General features: G+C 44.1%; 1 protein-coding gene across 2 annotated transcripts; it reads left to right on the top strand.

Moving 5' to 3' along the window:
- The first annotated feature begins 270 nt into the window (after positions 1-270).
- Positions 271-21,376, top strand: GMEB1 (glucocorticoid modulatory element binding protein 1). 2 transcript variants are annotated; one of them, XM_044286144.1, is made up of 10 exons: positions 271-366; positions 616-774; positions 3,037-3,116; positions 3,194-3,318; positions 15,727-15,830; positions 15,912-16,066; positions 16,163-16,291; positions 18,737-18,874; positions 19,962-20,084; positions 20,569-21,376. In XM_044286144.1, the coding sequence occupies exons 2-10, from the start codon at positions 647-649 to the stop codon at positions 21,096-21,098; spliced, it is 1,512 nt and encodes a 503-aa protein (XP_044142079.1). In that variant the 5' UTR covers positions 271-366; positions 616-646; the 3' UTR covers positions 21,099-21,376. The 2 variants fall into 2 exon arrangements, with proteins under 2 accessions (XP_044142079.1, XP_044142078.1); XM_044286143.1 differs by having other exon boundaries at positions 321-366; positions 558-774.
- Positions 21,377-21,785: the final 409 nt, after the last annotated feature.

Below are 21,785 nucleotides of genomic sequence, written 5' to 3'. Positions count from 1 at the left end.
CTCCTCTCCCTGTAACATATAGCCCCATGTAAGAAACATCACTGCCCTCTTTACAGTCCCATATAAATAACATGACTCCCCTCCCAATAAACAGAGAAAACCAGAGCTCCCTCCACATACAACACTACAACCCTCTGCTCTCTCTTCTCCAAACTGTAATCTGAGGCCCCGCCCATTAGACCCAGCTGCTCCGCCTTTTCCGTGACATCATACCTACAAGGAGAAACTCCATTCTAGTCACTAGTTTAGTTGTACCATGTGACCGGAAGTATCGGCGCGCGCTCTGTCCGTGCGTGTGTGAAGAACGCATGCGCAGATTAGCAAGATCCGGGGAGTGGAGCAGTGTGTCCCTGGAGGAGGTTTCAGGTGAGGTTTTAGGGGGTGATTGTTTTGGTTGCACCTATTCAGTGCAGGTAAGTGCACTTGGCACTGGCTCTGCAGTCTGTAGATGCTGGTGCAGGATTACAATATGCTGTGGCTGAAGCCTGTATTCTGGGTGTAGTGGTAAAAGTTGTAGAGCTGCACATGTAAAGGAGAAGAGACCTTTGTCTTGACAGATGGTTTGTGGTGGCCAGAAGAGGCTTCTAGCTCAAGTGTGACTGCTTCTCTTCTCAGGCCATCATCTGCGTCCAACCTGATGTGACACATGGCGAACGCTGAGGTTACTGTCCCCATGGGGGACGTTGTGGTCATTCCCAGCGACTGCACAGAGGAGGAAGATCCCGAAGATACCAAGACGCAGGTTATCCTGCAGCTGCAGCCCATTCCCCATGGGTAAGCCTATGGCAATGATTGTTACGATAATCCGCACAAACTACTAGCATGTCATAAATCATGTTTGGTGGGGACCACCCATCACTGTTATGGGGGGGTGGGGCAGAAGTGCTCAGTTGAGGGCTGTGCCCTTTTGTCTTTGCTTCAAGCAATTTGTGTGCAAACCTGCGTAAATGAATGGCCCAGTGCTCACTTGAATGCTTCTGCCCCTTCGTTTTAGCCATCAGTGACCTCCACAGATCAAAAATTCTGCAAGTTATTATGACATGTCTGAAGTTTAGTAGGTAGGCTTTCAAGGGGTTTTCCAGACTTTTTATATTGATGGATTATACTGAGGATAGTCCATCAGTTTTAGATCTACAAGGATCCTATGCCCCTCACCCCTCCAATCAGCTGTCATGCAGGAGCTCCGGCACCCGAGTCAGTGCCGGGACTATAGGTCCTTCCATTGTGTTACTGCATCACTGCTCCCATTGAAGCGAATAGGAGCCGCGCTGCAGCAATCAACTCCGTCTAGTGCTCATCTGATGGAACTGTATAGTGGCGGAGCTACTGCAGAAGAGGGGATCGACGGCGTTGTGTGGTGTCAGACCCTGCCAATCAGATATTGATGGGTGGACCTGAGGATAGGCAATCCGTATAAAAGGACCAGAAAACCCCTTTAATGGTTCTATTTGAGGTGTGTTGTTTCTATGTAATGGGCCCCCTTGCTTACAGTAACAACATAACACTTATTAAAAGTACCTTAATAAGTCTAATTACATACGGCGGGCACTTCCGGGATCACATGCCGCACACTGTGCACGTGATCCTTGCCTGCCTACAGTACATGCATCAAAATAAATTTCACAGCAATGCTCGCTTTGTGTCACGTGACCAGTTGTCACAAGGGGAGATGGTCACTGCTGTGGCCTGTGATTGGCTGCCCTCCCATCGATGGATGGTGATCACAGTGCGGCAAGGAGAGGAAGAGCCAGCCCGGGAGCATCAGACACTGAATCCAGCCCAGGGACCAGGTAACTGTCATCTCCACCATGGGTCAGCCAAACTGGGAGGTCTGTGCCCCATTACAAAAACATATCCAATCAACACTGGATATACAGTGGCTATGCAATTTACAGTACTGTACTTGTTACACTATGACAGCGCGTGTCCGAGCAGTGTACGGTAGTCACGTTAAACACCTGATGGAAGTTGCTGGGAAACGGGCTCCCTCCCGATAAGGAATTGATTACCTATCCTACAGTAGGTCATCAATATTTAAGGGGGTTGGACACCTTTTTATTAAGTGATGGCCTATCTTCCCTCCTCCGTAACAAGCTCAGTCTGCTTCACAGATGACGCAGCTGTCTGCTTCCAGCACCACAACTATTGCCGAACAGCTGATCGTGGGGGTGTGGAGTGTCAGATGCCCACTAACCAGCTAGTGATAGCCTAGAAAAAACTCCTTTAATTAACAATGTCTGCCTGTTTTATTTGCACAGCTCCCGTTTCACTACAATGGGAACTAAGAAACTTGGAATGCCAACCCAATAAGTCTGGCCATCTGAGGTCGGCGCTTACTCCCACCTTGTCGTGGATATGTCAAGATGAGAACCCCTTTAATAAATAATCTTTTTTTATTCTCTTTAAGGCCTCATGCACACGACCGTTTTTTTTTTAAGGTCCGCAAAAATGGGCTCCGTGATCCGTGACCGTTTTTTCGTCCGTGGGTCTTCCTTGATTTTTGGAGGATCCACGGACATGAAAAATGAAAAAAAAATCTAAGTCAAGTTTGCCATTGAAATGATAGGAAAAAACGGACACGGATCACGGACAGGGATCACAGACGCGGATGACAATCTTGTGTGCATCCGTGATTTTTCACGGACCCATTGACTTGAATGGGTCCGTGAACCGTTGGCCGTGAAAAAAACTGGACAGGTCATATTTTTTTCACGGCCAGGAAACACGGATGCGGCTGCCAAACGGTGCATTATCCGATTTTTCCACGGACCCATTGAAAGTCAATGGGTCCGCGAAAAAAAAAAGAAAATGGCACAACGGCCACGGATGCACACAACGGTCGTGTGCATGAGGCCTGTAGGTGATAGATTGGGCATGAGGTTTTCATTGTGATGCTATTTGCAGATGGCAGGTTCCCACCCACAGGGAGCTGTTCAGCAGGATAAATGATGGGGCACGGCGCCACAGTGGCCAGTACAGAATATCATGGAGAGTCTCCTTGACCCTAACTACATAACTGCTTCTGTATTTCTTCAGAATGTATGAGGAGATGTCTGACACCAACGCTGCTGTTGTGTCATTGGAGACTCACACTCTGAAGATGGGAGATACATTAGGTGAGTAAATCATCACTACTGTACTTATACTCGTGGGAGGGAACATTTTCAAATGAGACTTTTCCATTTCCATGTAGATGGTGGCACAGTGGAGCTGAGTGACGACATTGACATTGCATATCCAATCACCTGTGGAGACAGCAAAGCTATTTTACTCTGGAAGAAATTTGTGTGTCCAGGGATCAATGTCAAGTGTGTCAAGGTGAAGTGTTGTGACTAATGAGCCAGTTTTGAAGTGTAACTCCATTGTTATAGATTGCTAAAAAGGGTTGTCTCACTTCAGCAAATGGCATATACTATACAGAGAAAGTTAATACAAGGCACTTACTAATGTATTGTGATTGTCCATATTGCTTCCATTGCATTATACACTGATTGTATCCAGGGGTTACAACCACCCTGGAATCTAACAGCGGTGGACCTGCTTGTACACTATAGGAAAAAGCTGTGGCCTATGTCCACTCCCATGGTCCCAGCCACCAGGGAGGCTGGCTTCTTTTCCTATAGGCCCCTTTCACACGGGCGAAATGCATGAGGTGAACGCATTGCACCCACACCGAATTCGAACCCATTCACTTCAATGGGGCTGTGTGGATGCAGTGCTATTTATTTTTTATTTTTTCCCCCACGCATGGTTGCTAGGAGATGATGGGGCTGAGCAACCCCGGACCCCAAGTGTATTCCCTGTATTATTTTCCCCTATAACATTGTTATAAGGGAAAATAATAGCATTCTAAATACAGAATGCTTAGTAAAATGTGCCTTAACCACTTCAGCCCCGCTAGGTGAAACCCCCTTCATGACCAGGCCACTTTTTACACTTCGGCACTACACTACTTTCACCGTTTATCGCTCGGTCATGCAACTTACCACCCAAATGAATTTTACCTCCTTTTCTTCTCACTAATGGAGCTTTCATTTGGTGGTATTTTATTGCTGCTGACATTTTTACTTTTTTTGTTATTAATCAAAATGTAACGATTTTTTTGCTAAAAAAAGACATTTTTCAATTTCAGCTGTGAAATTTTGCAAAAAAAACGACATCCATATATAAATTTTTCGCTAAATTTATAGTTCTACATGTCTTTGATAAAAAAAAAATGTTTGGGCAAAAAAAAAATGGTTTGGGTAAAAGTTATAGCATTTACAAACTATGGTACAAAAATGTGAATTTCCGCTTTTTGAAACGGCTCTGATTTTCTGAGCACCTGTCATGTTTCCTGAGGTTCTACAATGCCCAAACAGTAGAAAAACCCCACAAATGACCCCATTTCGGAAAGTAGACACCCTAAGGTATTCGCTGATGGGCATAGTGAGTTCATAGAACTTTTTATTTTTTGTCACAAGTTAGCGGAAAATGATGATGATTTTTTTTTTTTTTTTTTTCTTACAAAGTCTCATATTCCACTAACTTGCGACAAAAAATAAAAAATTCTAGGAACTTGCCATGCCCCTCACAGAATACCTTGGGGTGTCTTCTTTCCAAAATGGGGTCACTTGTGGGGTAGTTATACTGCCCTGGCAATTTAGGGGCCCAAATGTGTGAGAAGAACTTTGCAATCAAAATGTGTAAGAAATGACCGGTGAAATCCGAAAGGTGCACTTTGGAATATGCGCCCCTTTGCCCACCTTGGCAGCAAAAAAGTGTCACACATGTGGTATCGCCGTACTCAGGAGAAGTTGGGGAATGTGTTTTGGGGTGTCATTTTACATATACCCATGCTGGGTGAGAGAAATATCTTGGCAAAAGACAACTTTTCCCATTTTTTTATACAAAGTTGGCATTTGACCAAGATATTTTTCTCACCCAGCATGGGTATATGTAAAATGACACCCCAAAACACATTGCCCAACTTCTCCTGAGTACGGCGATACCAGATGTGTCACACTTTTTTGCTGCCAAGGTGGGCAAAGGGGCACATATTCCAAAGTGCACCTTTCGGATTTTGCAGGGCATTTTTTACACATTTTGATTGCAAAGTTCTTCTCACACATTTGGGCCCCTAAATTGCCAGGGCAGTATAACTACCCCACAAGTGACCCCATTTTGGAAAGAAGACACCCCAAGGTATTCCGTGAGGGGCATGGCGAGTTCCTAGAATTTTTTATTTTTTGTCGCAAGTTAGTGGAATATGAGACTTTGTAAGGAAAAAAGAAAAAAAAAGAAAAATCAGCATTTTCCGCTAAATTGTGACAAAAAATAAAAAATTCTAGGAACTCGCCGTGCCCCCCACGGAATACCTTGGGGTGTCTTCTTTCCAAAATGGGGTCACTTGTGGCATAGTTATACTGCCCTGGCAATTTAGGGGCCCAAATGTGTAAGAAGTACCTTGAAATCAAAATGTGTAAAAAATGGCCTGCGAAATCTGAAAGGTGCCCCTTTGCCCACCTTGGCTGCAAAAAAGTGTGACACATCTGGTATCGCCGTACTCAGGAGAAGTTGGGGAATGTGTTTTGGGGGGTCATTTTACATATAACCATGCTGGGTGAGAGAAATATCTTGGCAAAAGACAACTTTTCCCATTTTTTTTATACAAAGTTGGCATTTGACCAAGATATTTTTCTCACCCAGCATGGGTATATGTAAAATGACACCCCAAAACACATTGCCCAACTTCTCCTGAGTACGGCGATACCAGATGTGTCACACTTTTTTGCAGCCTAGATGCGCAAAGGGGCCCAAATTCCTTTTAGGAGGGCATTTTTAGACATTTGGATCCCAGACTTCTTCTCATGCTTTAGGGCCCCTAAAAATCCAGGGCAGTATAAATACCCCACATGTGACCCCACTTTGGAAAGAAGACACCCCGAGGTATTCAATGAGGGGCATGGCGAGTTCCTAGAATTTTTTTTTTTTTTGCATAAGTTAGCGGATATTGATTTTTTTTTTGTTTTTTTTCTCACAAAGTCTCACTTTCCGCTAACTTAGGACAAAAATTTCAATCTTTCATGGACTCAATATGCCCCTCACGGAATACCTTGGGGTGTCTTCTTTCCGAAATGGGGTCACATGTGGGGTATTTATACTGCCCTGGCTTTTTAGGGGCCCTAAAGCGTGAGAAGAAGTCTGGAATATAAATGTCTAAAAATGTTTACGCATTTGGATTCCGTGAGGGGTATGGTGCGTCCATGTGAGATTTTATTTTTTGACACAAGTTAGTGGAATATGAGACTTTGTAAGAAAAAACGAAAACAAAAACAGACAAAAAATTTCCACTAACTTGTGCCAAAAAAAATGTCTGAATGGAGCCTTACCAGGGGGGGGGGGGGGGGGGTGATCAATGACAGGGGGGGATCAATGACAGGGGGGTGATCACCCATATAGACTCCCTGATCACCCCCCTGTCATTGATCACCCCCCCTGTAAGGCTCCATTCAGACATCCGCATGATTTTTTACGGATCCATGGATACATGTATCGGATCCACAGAACGCATGCGGACGTCTGAATGGAGCCTTACAGGGGGGTTATCAATGACAGGGGGTGATCAGGGTAATCAGGGTGATCACCCCCCTGTCACTGATCACCCCCCCTGTAAGGCTCCATTCAGACATCCTCATGATTTTTTTACGGATCCATGGATCGGATCCACAGCACGCATGCGGACGTCTGAATGGAGCCTTACAGGGGGGTTATCAATGACAGGGGGTGATCAGGGTAATCAGGGTGATCACCCCCCTGTCACTGATCACCCCCCCTGTAAGGCTCCATTCAGACATCCGCATGATTTTTTACAGATCCATGGATACATGGATCGGATCCACAGAACGCATGCGGACGTCTGAATGGAGCCTTACAGGGGGGTTATCAATGACAGGGGTGATCAGGGTAATCAGGGTGATCACCCCCCTGTCACTGATCACCCCCCCTGTAAGGCTCCATTCAGACATCCGCATGATTTTTTACGGATCCATGGATACATGGATCAGATCCACAGAACGCATGCGGACGTCTGAATGGAGCCTTACAGGGGGGTTATCAATGACAGGGGGTGATCAGGGTAATCAGGGTGATCACCCCCCTGTCACTGATCACCCCCCCTGTAAGGCTCCATTCAGACATCCGCATGATTTTTTACGGATCCATGGATACATGGATCGGATCCACAGAACGCATGCGGACGTCTGAATGGAGCCTTACAGGGGGGTTATCAATGACAGGGGGTAATCAGGGTGATCACCCCCCTGTCACTGATCACCCCCCCCTGTAAGGCTCCATTCAGACGTCCGCATGATTTTTACGGATCCATGGATACATGGATCGGATCCGTAAAAATCATGCGGACGTCTGAATGGAGCCTGACAGGGGGGTTATCAATGACAGGGGGTGATCAGGGTAATCAGGGTGATCACCCCCCTGTCACTGATCACCCCCCCTGTAAGGCTCCATTCAGACGTCCGCATGATTTTTACGGATCCATGGATACATGGATCGGATCCGTAAAAATCATGCGGACGTCTGAATGGAGCCTTACGGGGGGGTGATCAGTGACAGGGGGGTGATCAATGACAGGGGGTGATCAGGGAGTGTATATGGGTGATCACCCGCCTGTCATTGATCACCCCCCTGTAAGGCTCCATTCAGACGTCCGCATGATTTTTACGGATCCATGGATACATGGATCGGATCCGTAAAAATCATGCGGACGTCTGAACGGAGCCTGACAGGGGGGTGATCAATGACAGGGCGGTGATCAATGACAGGGGGGTGATCAGGGAGTTTATATGGGGTGATCATGGGTGATCAGGGGTTTATAAGGGGTTAATAAGTGACGGGGGGGTGGGGTGTAGTGTAGTGTGGTGTTTGGTGCGACTGTACTGACCTACCTGAGTCCTCTGGTGGTCGATCCAAACAAAAGGGACCACCAGAGGACCAGGTAGGAGGTATATTAGACGCTGTTATGAAAACAGCGTCTAATATACCTGTTAGGGGTTAAAAAATTCGGATCTCCAGCCTGCCAGCGAGCGATCGCCGCTGGCAGGCTGGAGATCCACTCGCTTACCTTCAGTTCCTGTGAGCGCGCGCGCCTGTGTGCGCGCGTTCACAGGAAATCTCGCGTATCGCGAGATGACGCGTATATGCGTGACTGTGCGCAGCCCTGCCACCTCCGGAACGCACATGTGCGTTAGGCGGTCCGGAGGTGGTTAAGGGGTTAACGAGGACCTTTAATCGGTCCAAACATTGTGAACTAAGTATCATGACATATACAGCGGCGCGCAGGGATCTCACTGCACTTACTATTATCCCCGGGCGCCGCTCTGTTCTCCCGTTATGTCCTCTGGTATGTTCGGGGACTTGGTTATAGTAGGAGGAGAGTGCCCTTGTTCTCCTGGGCGTCTCCTTCTCGTAGGCTGTAGCGCTGGCCAATCGCAGCGCAGAGCTCACAGCCTGGGCCGAAGGAGACGCCCAGGAGAACAAGGGCACTCTCCTCCTACTATAACCAAGTCCCCTAAGTCTCCTCCTACTGTAACCAAGTCCCCGAACATACCAGAGGACATAACGGGAGAACAGTGCGGCGCCCAGTGATAATAGTAATTGCAGTGAGATCCCTGGGCACCGCTGTATATGTCATGATACTTAGTTCACAATGTTTGGACCGATGAAAGGTCCTCTTTAAACAATAAAAAAAAATTAACTCGCCTCATCCTCTTGTTCGTGCAACCGTCATGTCTTTTTTCGGGATCTGCAGAAGGACCTTTCATTCAGAAGGCTCTGCACTGACGTCACCGTGCTCACCACGTGGTGAGCGCGATTACGTCATCAAAGGTCCTTTTGCAGGTCCTGAAAGAAGACAATGCTGGCTGCGCGAACAAGAGGATGAGGTGAGTTAATTTATTTTTAATTTTTTAACCCCTCAATCCACATTTTAGTAAGCATTCTGTATTAAGAATGCTATCATTTTCCCTTATAACCATGTTATAAGGGAAAATAAAATGAATAGCACACCTAACGCAAACCCGAACTTCAGTGAAGAAGTCCGGATTCGGGTCTGGGTACCACATTCATATTTTTTTTTTTTTTTTCACGCAAATCTGGAACTCCCATGTGAAAGAGACCATAGTGTGCAATCATGGCCACCCCTACTGTGGAATTGTAGGGTGGTCATAACCCCTGTATATGAGCAGTGTATAATGTGATGGAAAAATAAATCAAGCCAGCAAAGGATGCAATATGGACAATGACAATACATTAGTAAGTGGCGTGTATTAACCCTGTCTACATGATAAATGTCATTTGTTGAAGTGAGACAATCCCTTTTAGCTCCTTTCTGAAACAGTGATTTTCCGTGTGTTTTTATTTTTTTTACAGTTATGTCTACTGAGATGTGTGAGGGCTAATTTTTTGCCCTCGCACTTTTTTTCTTCTTTTTTTTAACCCCTTAGTGACCAGCCTGTTTTGGGTCTTACTGACCAAGTGATTTTCTTTCTTTTTTTCATCGTCGCGTTCCAAGCGCTATAACTTTATTTTTTTTTTATTATTTTTTTTTTAAACGTCCTTTATAGCTTTAAGGGCTTGTTTTTTGTGGGACAATTTGTAGTGTTTAATGGCGCCATTTTGGGGTACACAAAACTTTCTGATTAACTTTTATTAACTCTTTCTTGGAGGGAGATAGGAAAAACAGCAATACTGCAAAAATAGTTTTTGCATTGCTGCCTCCCAAGACCCATAACTGTTTTCTTTTTCTGTCTATGGAGTTGTGTGAGGGCTTCATTTTTGTTGGACGACTTGTATTTTTCATTGGTATCATTTTGGAGTAAATGGTGCTTTTTAAATATTTGGTTATTACGTTTTTTCGGTGGCAACTAAAAAGAAAAAAATTTTTGTATTTTTTACGGTGTTCACCGTAGGAGATAATGTACATGATAATTTATGTAGTCAGTGTCGTTATGGACGCAGCAATACCAAACATATCAAACATATGGGGAAGATTTTTTTATTTTTTTTTGTAATTTTATTAATTGAAAAGTGTATTTTCAATGGAAAAAAAGTGTAATTTTTTTATGGGATTTTTTTAATTTATTGAATAAATTAGTTGTTTTTACTTTTTTTTTTTAACCACTTAATAGGCCCACAAGGGGACTATAACAGACAGCTTTTTGATTGCTTTTAAAATGCAATGCACTATCCCTATAGTGCATTGCATTTTAATAGCAATGCTATTCAAACATTGACCAGCAGGCTGCACCAGAGAGGTATAGCCGGCTGGTTTGGGTCCTTAACCCTTTAGGGACACAGCCTTTTTACACCTTAGGACCAGGCCATTTTTTGCAAATCTGACCAGTGTCACTTTAAGTGCTGATAACTTTAAAACGCTTTGACTTATCCAGGCCGTTCTGAGATTGTTTTTTCGTCACATATTGTACTTCATGACACTGGTAAAATGAAGTCAAAAAAATTATTTTTTTTGCACAAAATAATACCTAATTTACCAAAAAATTTCAAAAATTTGCAAATTTCAAAGTTTCAGTTTCTCTACTTCTGTAATACATAGTAATACCCCCAAAAATTGTGATGATTTTACATTCCCCATATGTCTACTTCATGTTCATGTTACAAGGCTTAGAAGTTTAGAAGCAAATTTTGAAAATTTTCAGAAATCTTCAAAATCCCACTTTTTATGGACCAGTTCAGGTTTGAAGTCATATTGTGAGGCTTAGATAATAGAAACCTCCCAAAAATGACCCCATCTAAGAAACTACACCCCTCAAGGTATTCAAAACTGATTTTACATACGTTGTTAACCCTTTAGGTGTTGCACAAGAGTTATTGGCAAATGGGGATGAAATTTGAAAATTTTATTTTTTTGCCTTATTTTCCATTTTAACCCATTTTTTCCACTAACAAAGCAAGGGTTAACAGCCAAACAAGACTGTATCTTTATTGCCCTGACTCTGCCGTTTACAGAGACACCCCATATGTGGCTGTAAACTACTGTACGGCCACACAGCGGGGCGTAGAGTGAAAGGTGCGCCGTTTGGTTTTTGGAAGCCAGATTTTGCTGGACTGGTTTTTTTGACACCATGTCCCATTTGAAGCCCCCCTGATGCACCCCTAGAGTAGAAACTCCATAAAAGTGACCCCATCTAAGAAACTACACCCCTCAAGGTATTCAAAACTGATTTTACATACATTTTTAACCCTTTAGGTGTTGCACAAGATTTAATGGAAAATAGAGATACAATTTCCAAATTTCACTTTTTTGGCAGATTTTCCATTTTAATATTTTTTTTCCAGTTACAAAGAAAGGGTTAACAGCCAAACAAAACTCATTATTCATGGCCCTAATTCTGTAGTTTACAGAAACACCCCATATGTGGTCGTAAACTGCTGTACGGGCACACGGCAGGGCGCAGAAGGAAAGGAATGCCATACGGTTTTTGGAAGGCTGGATTTTGCTGGACTGTTTTTTTTGACACCATGTCCCATTTGAAGCCCCCCTGATGCACCCCTAGAGTAGAAACTCCAAAAAAGTTACCCCATTTTAGAAACTACGGGATAGGGTGGCAGTTTTGTTGGTACTAGTTTAGGGTACATATGATTTTTGGTTGCTCTATATTACACTTTTTGTGCGGCAAGGTAACAAGAAATACCTTTTTGGCACAGTTTTTTTTTTTTTGTTATTTACAACATTCATCTGACAGGTTAGATCATGTGGTAATTTTATAGAGCAGGTTGTCACGGACGCGGCGATACATAATATGTATACAATTTTTTTTATTTATGTAAGTTTTACACAATGATTTCATTTTTAAAACAAAAAAAGTTTTAGTGTCTCCATAGTCTAAGAGCCATAGTTTTTTCAGTTTTTGGGCGATTATCTTAAGTAGGGTCTCATTTTTTGCGGGATGAGATGACGGTTTGATTGTTACAATTTTGGCGTACATGCAACTTTTTTGATCACTTTTATTACCTTTTTTTGGGAAGTAAGGTGGGCAAAATTTCTATTTCATCATAGTTTTTAATTTTTTATTTTTATGGCGTTCACCGTTCGGGTAAAGTAACATGACCGTTTTATAGATCAGGTCGTTACGGACGCGGCGATACCAAACATGTGTAGGGAATTTAATTTTTTTCATTTTTAATCAGTGATAAATGTGTTTTTTAATTTTTACATTTTTTTTCACTTTTTTCACTTTTTTTTTTTTTTTTACCCAGACCCACTTGGTTCTTGAAGATCCAGTGGGTCTGATGTCTGCATAATACAGTACTGTACTCTATATAGGGTACCGCACTGTATTTTACTTACACTGAACAGATCTATGCTTTCAGCACAGATCTGTTCAGCACCATGGACAGCAGGACGCCTGAGCAGGCGTCTTGTTGCCATGGGAACCTTCCCCCGTCTGCCACAACTTCGCAGACGGGGAAGGGTGAGGACTGGGGTGTCGGGGGGCTGTCTGGGGGCTCTCTCCCTCTCCCATCGGGGGGCTGCAAAGGCACAGCAGCCCCCCGATCGGAGAGGGAGGGAGCTCCCTGCGCTGTTAACCTTTTCCATACAGCGGTCCGTACGGACCGCTGTATGGAAAGGGTTAAACGGCTGACATCGCATCAACGATGTCAGCTGTTTATACCAGGGTGCCAGCAATGTGCTGGCACCCTGGTATACCCACTGTACACCAACGATTACGCAATGGGATCCCGCACCGCCCGCAACCCTCCCCCTGCACCACCCGCCCATCATTCAGGGGTGCAGGGGGAGGAAGAACATATATATTCTGGGCATTGTAAAGTTTCTGATCCCCGCGGTCAGGGACCGCGGGGATCAGAAACGGCAAAAAGCGCATCAAACCGCAGGTCTGAATTGACCTGCGGTTTGTTGCGATCGCCGACATGGGGGGGGTCACGGGACCCCCCCGCGCATTTAGCCTAGGTGCCTGCTCAATGATTTGTGCAGGCACCTTGTTCCGATCACTGCCAGCCGGGCGGCAGTGATCGGAACAACACATGACGTACCGGTACGTCATGTGTCCTTAAGTACCAGGGCATCATGACGTACCGGTACGTCATGTGTCCTGAAGAGGTTAATCAGACCCCAGGCAGCCTTCACACACATCGGCACTCTATGATCGCATTTGCGGGGTGCAGATGGGAGACAGAGAGGGAGTCTGCTCCCTCTGTCAGCGCTTTACATGCGGCGGGCGCCATTGCCCGCGGCATGTAAAGTGTTAAACAGCCCGGATTGGCACTCCTGCCGGTTCAGGGCTGTTAGAGCAAGGCTGCGGCTGTCATGTGAGTGCCAGGGACCTGTGCAGCGCTTAGGCTGGGCCGCCGCTATTTTACGGCGGCCCAGTCTAAGGCCCCTTAGTGACCGTCATAAAAACACATATGGGTAGTCACTAAGGAAATAATAGTACTGGCGTTTTCGCATGTGGTGACGCCCATGATGTTGACTTATATTTATTTATTATTGTTTACGTATTTTGATTGCAATTTGTACAGGGTAGGGTAATGGAATCTTCTCCATTATATTATACAGTAATAGCTATATTACAATTCAGTGCTGCCACCCGCTGGCCTGCGTTGTAATATTCAAGTAATGAGCCTAAAAGCCTAGTACAGGCTCATTACTTTCAAGGAACGCCTTCCCCAATCTCCACCAGTGGAGGTGTTCCTGCTTGCGAAGCACGTGCTTCTGGGTTTCCGCCTTCCAAGATTCTAAGGTCACATTTCACCATGGCACATGAGGGGTTAAATGTCTGCGATCAGAGGTAATGCCGCAGGTGTCTGGTGTATGAAGCGGCAGGCACCCAGTAGCTATGGTGCTTGCTGCGTTGCAGAGCGGGCGCCATCTTTAAAGACCCAAGCTGAAGAGCTTAACGTGTCCATGTATTTTGGGAAAACTTTTGATATGTCATAGTGATTTATCAAAAGTTTTGACTGGTAGAGGTCCAAGCGCTGAGACCTCTGCCGATCTCTAGAATGAGAATAGAGAAGCGATCACATAGTGGATGGACTGAGATTTTCTATTGAGCCTGCAGCAAGGAGAGACTACGTGCTATTTTGGCAATTCTCTCTCCTTGTTATAGCAATCGGTGGGGTCTCAGCACTCAGACCCCCACTGATGAAAACTTTTGATGTGTCTTTATGACATATAAAAAGTTTTCCCATAGTACAGTACTACTTTAAAGGGGTATTTCAAATACTCTGGGTCAGTACAATTAAAATAAAATAATATATATATATATATATATATATATATATATATATATATATATATATATATTGGTTTTTTTCTATGTCTAAATAGTGTAAAAATAAATGTAAACTTTGAAAAAAAATATTCTGACCCCCATAACTTTTTTATCATTATATCTACTGGGCTGTGTGGGTGTTCATTTTTTGTGGGACAATCTGTAGTTTTTATTGATACTATTTTGGAGTGTGTGTGACTTTTTGATCACATTTTATGAAATTCTTTAATAAAAATATTTTGGGTAAGAGAAGCAATGAAAAAATTGCCATTTTGACCTTATTTCAATTACGCCATTTGCTGTATTACAAAAATAATTTTATATTTTAATTGTACCGGTGTTTTTGGTCGCGGTGATACCCATGATGTTTATATTTTTTGTTATTTATGTATTTATTTTGTTATTCTACAGAAAGAGGGATGATTTAAACTCTTACTGTATATATTTTTTTTTATATATATTTAAGTATTTTTTTGTTTTTGTTTTTTATAATTTTTGAAGCTCGTATTTCAGCATACAAAGTCCAATTTCTAGTTTTCTAATTCTGAACAATCATGGATTTTAAAATCCAGTTATTGCTCAGAATTGCTAATTGGCCTGCGTGGAGGACGGGGTCTTTATGTAATGTTTATTACCTTGAGAATTGGGAAGCCTGCCAATGAAATAAGATAAAATAGATAAATATTTTTCATCAGACCTCATATGAGCCCACTCAGAGCCTTATAAGACCTCAGATTAGCCCATCAGTACCCCAATCAGACCTCAGATTAGCCCATCAGTACCCCCAATCGGACCTCGGAATTGCCCATCAGTACCCCCAGACCTTAGATCAGACTAAAATAAAAAATCATCTTACCTGTCCTGCTCCGTGGCTCCTCTTCAGCTGTCGTGCTCCCATCTTCCCGGCCTGCGCTGCACTGTCACATGACTGCGTGCAGCGTCAGGTCATAGTGCACGCACTACGTCCTGACGCTGTACGGGGTCAGGACAGTGCAGCGCAGGCCAGAAAGATGGGAGCGCGACAGCTGAAGAGGAGACCAGGGAGGATAAATATTACCTGCGCTTGTGGCGCTTCGCTCCCCACTCCTAATACATACTAGTGAGCGCTTCCATAATGGAAGCGCTCACTAGTATTCGTTTATTCGTTTTATAAGATGCACTGACATTTTACCCCCACTTTTTTTTTGGGGGGGGGGGGGGAGTGCATCTTATAAAGCAAAAAATACGGTAATCTCTATATCATTCATATATACATACATATCACATACACATATAACATATATAACGTTCACCAACAAACCAGAGAGATGTGCAGTATTACAGGCATTATTTCAGCCTATTTTCTTCCCATACCTGCTAATATCGATATTTCCTATGCTCTTGCTTGTACACTATTTATTTCTTTTTCTGTATTTAGTTTAATGAACAGATGATTAGCCCTAAAACCTTTGTTAATTTGGCTGGAAAATCAACTTTAAAGGATTGGAAGAGAGCCATTCGCCTTGAAGGAGTCATGTTACGGTAAATAGGGGAAGCTGTCCTGTGAATATAGAATAAGGCATGTCATAGGAGATGTGGCTATAATGTCCCCTTCCATTGCAGAAAAATGATGGATTCTGGTCAGATCGACTTTTATCAACATGACAAACTCTGTACAAACACGTGTCGCAGTACCAAGTTTGACCTCCTGATTAGCAGTGCCCGTGCCCCTGTTCCTGGACAGAGTAATGTTGTGCAGACGCCGCCCACAGGGGAAGGTATGGAGTTACACCCTCGAAGTTTCTGGTTGTCACTGCTGGTGGCATGAACTGACAGAAGGAAAGTGACAGTTGTAATTGCTGTTTTAATTTAAGGGTCCCTGTCTTCAGTGACTGTTTCAGAGGAGACTGTGGAAGATGGTGCGATCGACTGGGGCTCAGGACTTACTGCTACAGTGCAGATGAGTAGAGATGACCAAGACAGGAATGGGGAAGAGATTTCTGGTAAGAAATTATGGTAGTTTGTCCTCTGCTTTTCTTTATTTGAATGGAAAAGTGTATTTGGTAGTTCAGCATAAGGGTGGGCGATATGGCCTAAAATCTACTTTTCAAGACATTTATTAATGTGGCATTTGTCATCTGCCTGCCATATGCCTCCCAGAAGAGCCAGTGCCATCAGCCCCCATGTGGCATTTGCCATCTGCCTGTGCCTGCCATATGTCCCCCAGAAGAGCCAGTGCCATCAGCCCCCATGTGGCATTTGCCACCTGCCTGTGCCTGCCATATGTCCCCCAGAAGAGCCAGTGCCATCAGCCCCCATGTGGCATTTTCCCCCCCAGAATCGCTATACTTGCCTATCCTGCAGGCCAGGGTGCTCGGCGTGTCGGCAGTCCACACTCCGCAGGTGTCACGTCTTCTTTCCAGCATGCATTGCAGGACCTGACGTCACACACAGCGTCAGCCAGCGGGCTGACGCTGTGTGCAGGCTAGGCCCTGGCAACTACAGTACAGCGTGGTGCGGAAAGAAGGTTTGGGTTAGTCTATTCACTACCGCTCTTGGTCATTTCTCGTTCCGGCGATATAGACAAAATCTGTATCGTTGCACAGATTCATATCGCATATATATCGCCCACCCCTAGTTCAGCATCTCCTGTCAAAAGGCTTTGTTCATACAGTTAAAACATGAATGAGACAAAATAGTGGCAGAATGCTGATCTGCGTATGAGAATGGCGGCACAAACTCCACCAAGTACTGCAACTTATTTTCGCCATTTACTTTACTGAGGGACACACGAAAAATACGCTTGAAGGAAGTGACTTTTTTTTCCCCCCTCAGTCTTTCTGAAAGCTATCACTTCAGTTTTCCATTGACATAGCCGTATGAGGGTATATTCTAAAATGAATAACTTTATACTTTATGTCCCTTTTTCATTTAGAGCTGTGTTTTATGTGGGTACATATGACTTCTTGATCACTTTCTTTTCTTTCTGTCTGTCTTTCTTTTCTTTTTTTTGGGGGGGGGGGGGGGGGGGGGGGGATAAACAAAAGGACAGATGTCTAACTGTTTAGAGACTGTGGTGCAGTCATTATTCGCTGCAGCATCTGAGAGGTTAAATGGCTGGGATTGGAGCTGTTTATAGAAGGGTGTCAGCTGGCTCCTGATTCTGATGGCGTGGGCATCACTGTGCCATTGCAAGCTATTCATGGGAATGACTTTCCAACTGTAAGTTAATAAAAGCTTATCTGACCTCTGACGCCCAGCAGTCCTGAGGATGGGGGTCCTGATGTCCCATCCTTATGGAGCAGCAGGTTGAGCATGCACACTTCTGCTCTGTTCCTTCTCTGTAGGGCTACAGAGTACAGTTCTTGACCATTTCTGGCAGTCCCATAAAGAATGAATGGGGCTGCAGTTGCATGCTTGACTTGCCATTCCATCAGGATGGGGAATGAGACCCCTGTTTTGGATTGGTTGTGTATTTTCTACACAACCCCTTTAAGCTTCCTGAACTAGAAAGTGGCAGCTTTTACAAGTCTGCCAAATTCCTTTAACCTTGACTAATTAAAGGGATTTTCCTGGGATTTACATCCTCAAGATAGGTCATCAGTATCTGATCGATGGGGGTCTGACTCCGATGACCTCCGCAGATCAGCTTCATGAAGAGGCTGTGGCTCTCCGTGAGTGCTTAGGCATCTTCCTAGGCCATCTGACGTCACGTTCATCAGTCACATAGCCTAGATGAGTAATGGGGAACCTTTTAGAGACCGAGTGCCCAAGCTTTAACCCAAAACCCACTTATTTATCGCAAAGTGGCAACACAGCAATTTACCCGGAATGCTACAATCTAATATAGTTTATATTCCATTTACTTTATCATTTAGCCCGTTCTCTTCCATGGGGCTGAGCCACATGGGAAACAGCGAGAAGGCCGCGGCGCTACTGCTAGTGCCGCTGCCTTCAATAGCATAGAATCCATGCTTAGCTATTTTCCCTTGTCATGTTCCAAGGCTTGTTAAAAAGTCAGACCTTGACTTCCAGAAGCTGGGGCTAGTGAGGTGGTCCTCTTTTTCTAGGTGGTACCTCCTTGGCATAATTTATTTTTTATTCCCCCCCCCCCCCCCCCCCCGCATTGAAGCATTGCCAATAAGTCTCCTTATCATCAAGCGCTGCTAAAAAGTCTCCATTCACAGCTGGTCTATTTCCATACATTGCCTGAGCTGTATGGAAAAAGTCCTTCCCCCCCCCAACTTAAAAGGGTTGTGCAGCCGGTAATTTCAGTAATAAAACAGCATAATTGATAAAGTATATTGCAAAAATATTTTTGGGGCTATTTAGAACAGTTTAAAAGAAAGTTGTAAAAAGGTTTAGTTACTCTTTAACATACACAAGACCTTATAGATTGTTAAACGCACAGATTATGTTCTGAATGGGTCTAAATCTTCTCCTTTCAGAAGAGACTCTGCTGTTCTGGAAAGGGATCACGGATGTGGGACTTATGGATGAGGTTGTCAGCAAAGTCCAGAATGAAATTGAGGAGATTTTAAGTGGTGTCCAACAGAGAATAGACCAGCAACCATTTCAAATTACAGGTGAGCCACGTACTGGGAACAATTTCCACATTTCTGTTGTACAAGTGATGCTCCTGCATATGTAGTACTGTGGCATGTGGGCATTTATTACTATTATTTACATGGTTATAAGTGAGTCTGCATTTTATCTTTTCAGTAAAGACACACTGGCGATTGAGGGATGACTTGTAGTAATGGGGTTATCCAACTGTTTGTAACTTATAGGGTCCATTCACACGTCCGTGGTGTGTTGCGGATCCGCAACACACCTGGCCGGCACTCCCTATAGAAATGCCTATTCTTGTCTGCAGCTGCGACAAGAATAGGACATGTTCTATCTTTTGCGGAACTGCGGACCGGAATTTCGGGGCCGAAACCCGGACGTTCGGGGCCGCGCTCCGCAAATGCGGAAGCAGAGAGCACATAGTGTGCTCTCCGCTTTACGTCCGGGCCCATAGAGAATGAATGGGCCTGCACCCGTTTTGCAAAATTGCAGAACGGGTGCGGACCCTTTTGCGGACGTGTGAATGGACCCATAGACTAACAGGTGGAGGTTATGACACCCAGAATCCCCACCGATCAGCTGTTTGAGAAGGACCTAGTATTATTGTGAGCATCGTAGCCATCTCGCTGCTTACCCTAGGCCAGTGACATCATGACCAGTGATGGCCAGTTTGCATTGTTCGCCCGTGGGCTGCCATCTTTTTTCTCAAGTCCGGCGAGGCACAGGTAAGCCCTTACCTGTGCCTGTGCTGCGAGCCGGTCTAAAAACAAATGCAGTCACTGGGAGCAGGCAGTTCAGAGAACAGCCTGATGAAGGCCCCTGGTGGCTGTTCTTGGAATTGCCTGCTCTCGCTGACCGCACTTGTTTTTAGACCGGCTTGCGCACAAGCACAGGTAAGGGCTTACTTGTGCCTCGCCGGACTTGTAAAAAAAGATGGCAGCCCGCATATGTTCGCGGGCGAACAATGCGAACTGGCCATCACTGATCATGACCATCTGTCACGTGGCCTAGGTGCAGCTCAGCCCCATTCAAGAGTCAGATAACCCCTTTAAGTTATATAGAAATAAGCCTGAGAAATAATTTACTGTGTGCTTTTCCTGCCAGATGCCACTGTGCTCAGTAACATTGCTCAAACTTTTGGGCTTTTGGATGTTGTAAAAAAGGTGCTTGATCAAAAAAGGAATCAGACAGATCAGAGTGAAGAACAGTATCACTACACGCTTGCAGGTAAGTAGTCTACTTGACATGCTCTCTAGTGCACACATTTTGGGTCATTTATCAAACTAGTGTAAAGTAGAACTGGCTAAGTAGACCATAGCAAGCAGTCAGATTCCTCCTTTCATTTTTGACAGCTCCTTTGGAAAATGAAAGGTGGAATCTGATTGGTTGCTATGGGCAACTAAGCCAGCTCTACACCAGTTTGATAAGTGACCCCAATTTTTTCAGTATATCTTGTATTACTGCACTCTAACTGGTTGTTAAAATGCTTGGAGGTACCACACAAGGTGTCCGTATGCCAGCTGAGGAAAGAATTGCCTTCCTATAACAATCTGCATTGCTTTGAGCATTGCGTTGATTTGAAAAGCGTACTCGTGTACACAATAGCCCACAGTAATCAACGGAATATACCAAGTAGATGTGCAGGAAAATTACTGGAAAAAAAAATAACAATGATTTTTTTTTTCTTTTTTTTTTTTTCTTTTTTTTCTAGATCTTGAAAGGCAGCTTGAAGAACAAAAGAAGCAGGAAGGTAATCATTCTCCAGTTCTTCAGAATGTGGTCCTGATGCCAGTTAACACTCCCAAACCCCCCAAGAGGCCTCGCCTTCAGCGTCCAGCATCTGCTGGTACTTTGAGTACTCAGTCATCGCAGCCACAATATACCGTGCTCTCTCCCCTCACATTGGCTCCAGTTGGACAGCAGTTTTCTTTAGGTGGTTTACGGTACACAACTGTATTGGGCAAAACTGGGGATGGTGATGCCCTTACTGTATTAGCAACAGAAATGCAGGATTCGGGGTCATTAGGTGGAGTTATGAGCCCAGTAGAGCTTGTGGCAATGGATTCAGAACTTGGACAGGATGGAATTGGTGATGAAGGCCAGACGATCATTCAGATAGATCCAGCACCGGACCCTGAGGGTGGATCTAAGGTGATGGAACTGGGTGATGGGAAGGTCCTTGGGGTTGGACACCATGATGGCCTGCATAATGTGGAAATTGTAGTGTTAGAAGATGAGTAACAATTGTAATGCAGGGAATGAGGATAGTTATTAGTCAGTTGGAAAGAAAGTTAATTTATTAGATATCCTTTTTATTACTTTATTTTTATGACCTGATGACAAATGCCACATTAGTTTATAGAGATGAAGCCTTTCTGTTGAAGGATGGACCTTTCACAGAGACCAATAAATATAACTGCAGCCTGCGCTTTTCCTGTATATAGTGTGTATAAATGTTAAATGTTGAAAAATATTTTTTTTTATTATTAAAAAAACAAATCTATTGCTATATAATGTAATGCTGTGTCCTTTAATTGTGAATAACCGAGTAACCACGGCGGTGGTAAATGGTTCCTAAAATGGATGGACAGAAAAGAAGATAACGCTTGTCTGCAAGGACAAATCTGCCGCTCATTCATTTAATGCTTCTCTCAATCTTGGTTTTAGTTTCAGAAAAAGCTTGGTCTCCAGTAAGCTGTCCCCAGACTAAGGGCAAATCACCCTAAGGTATCATTTAGACAGCTGTATTGTGGGAGTATTTAAGCACCTATTTCAGCTGCAAATCTCAACCCGACCCCAGGTCTAATAATCCAAATTTACAGCATCACTGTTCCTTTTGATGATTTACAGCTGTCATAAGGAAACGAAAATGCACTCCCCTTACAGGCATCTGAATAAGGCCATATTCACACTTGTGTATTTCACATC

Source organism: Bufo gargarizans, chromosome 3 (assembly GCF_014858855.1).
Source record: "Bufo gargarizans isolate SCDJY-AF-19 chromosome 3, ASM1485885v1, whole genome shotgun sequence".
NCBI lineage: Eukaryota > Metazoa > Chordata > Amphibia > Anura > Bufonidae > Bufo > Bufo gargarizans.
This window is presented reverse-complemented; position numbering and strand designations above follow the sequence as displayed.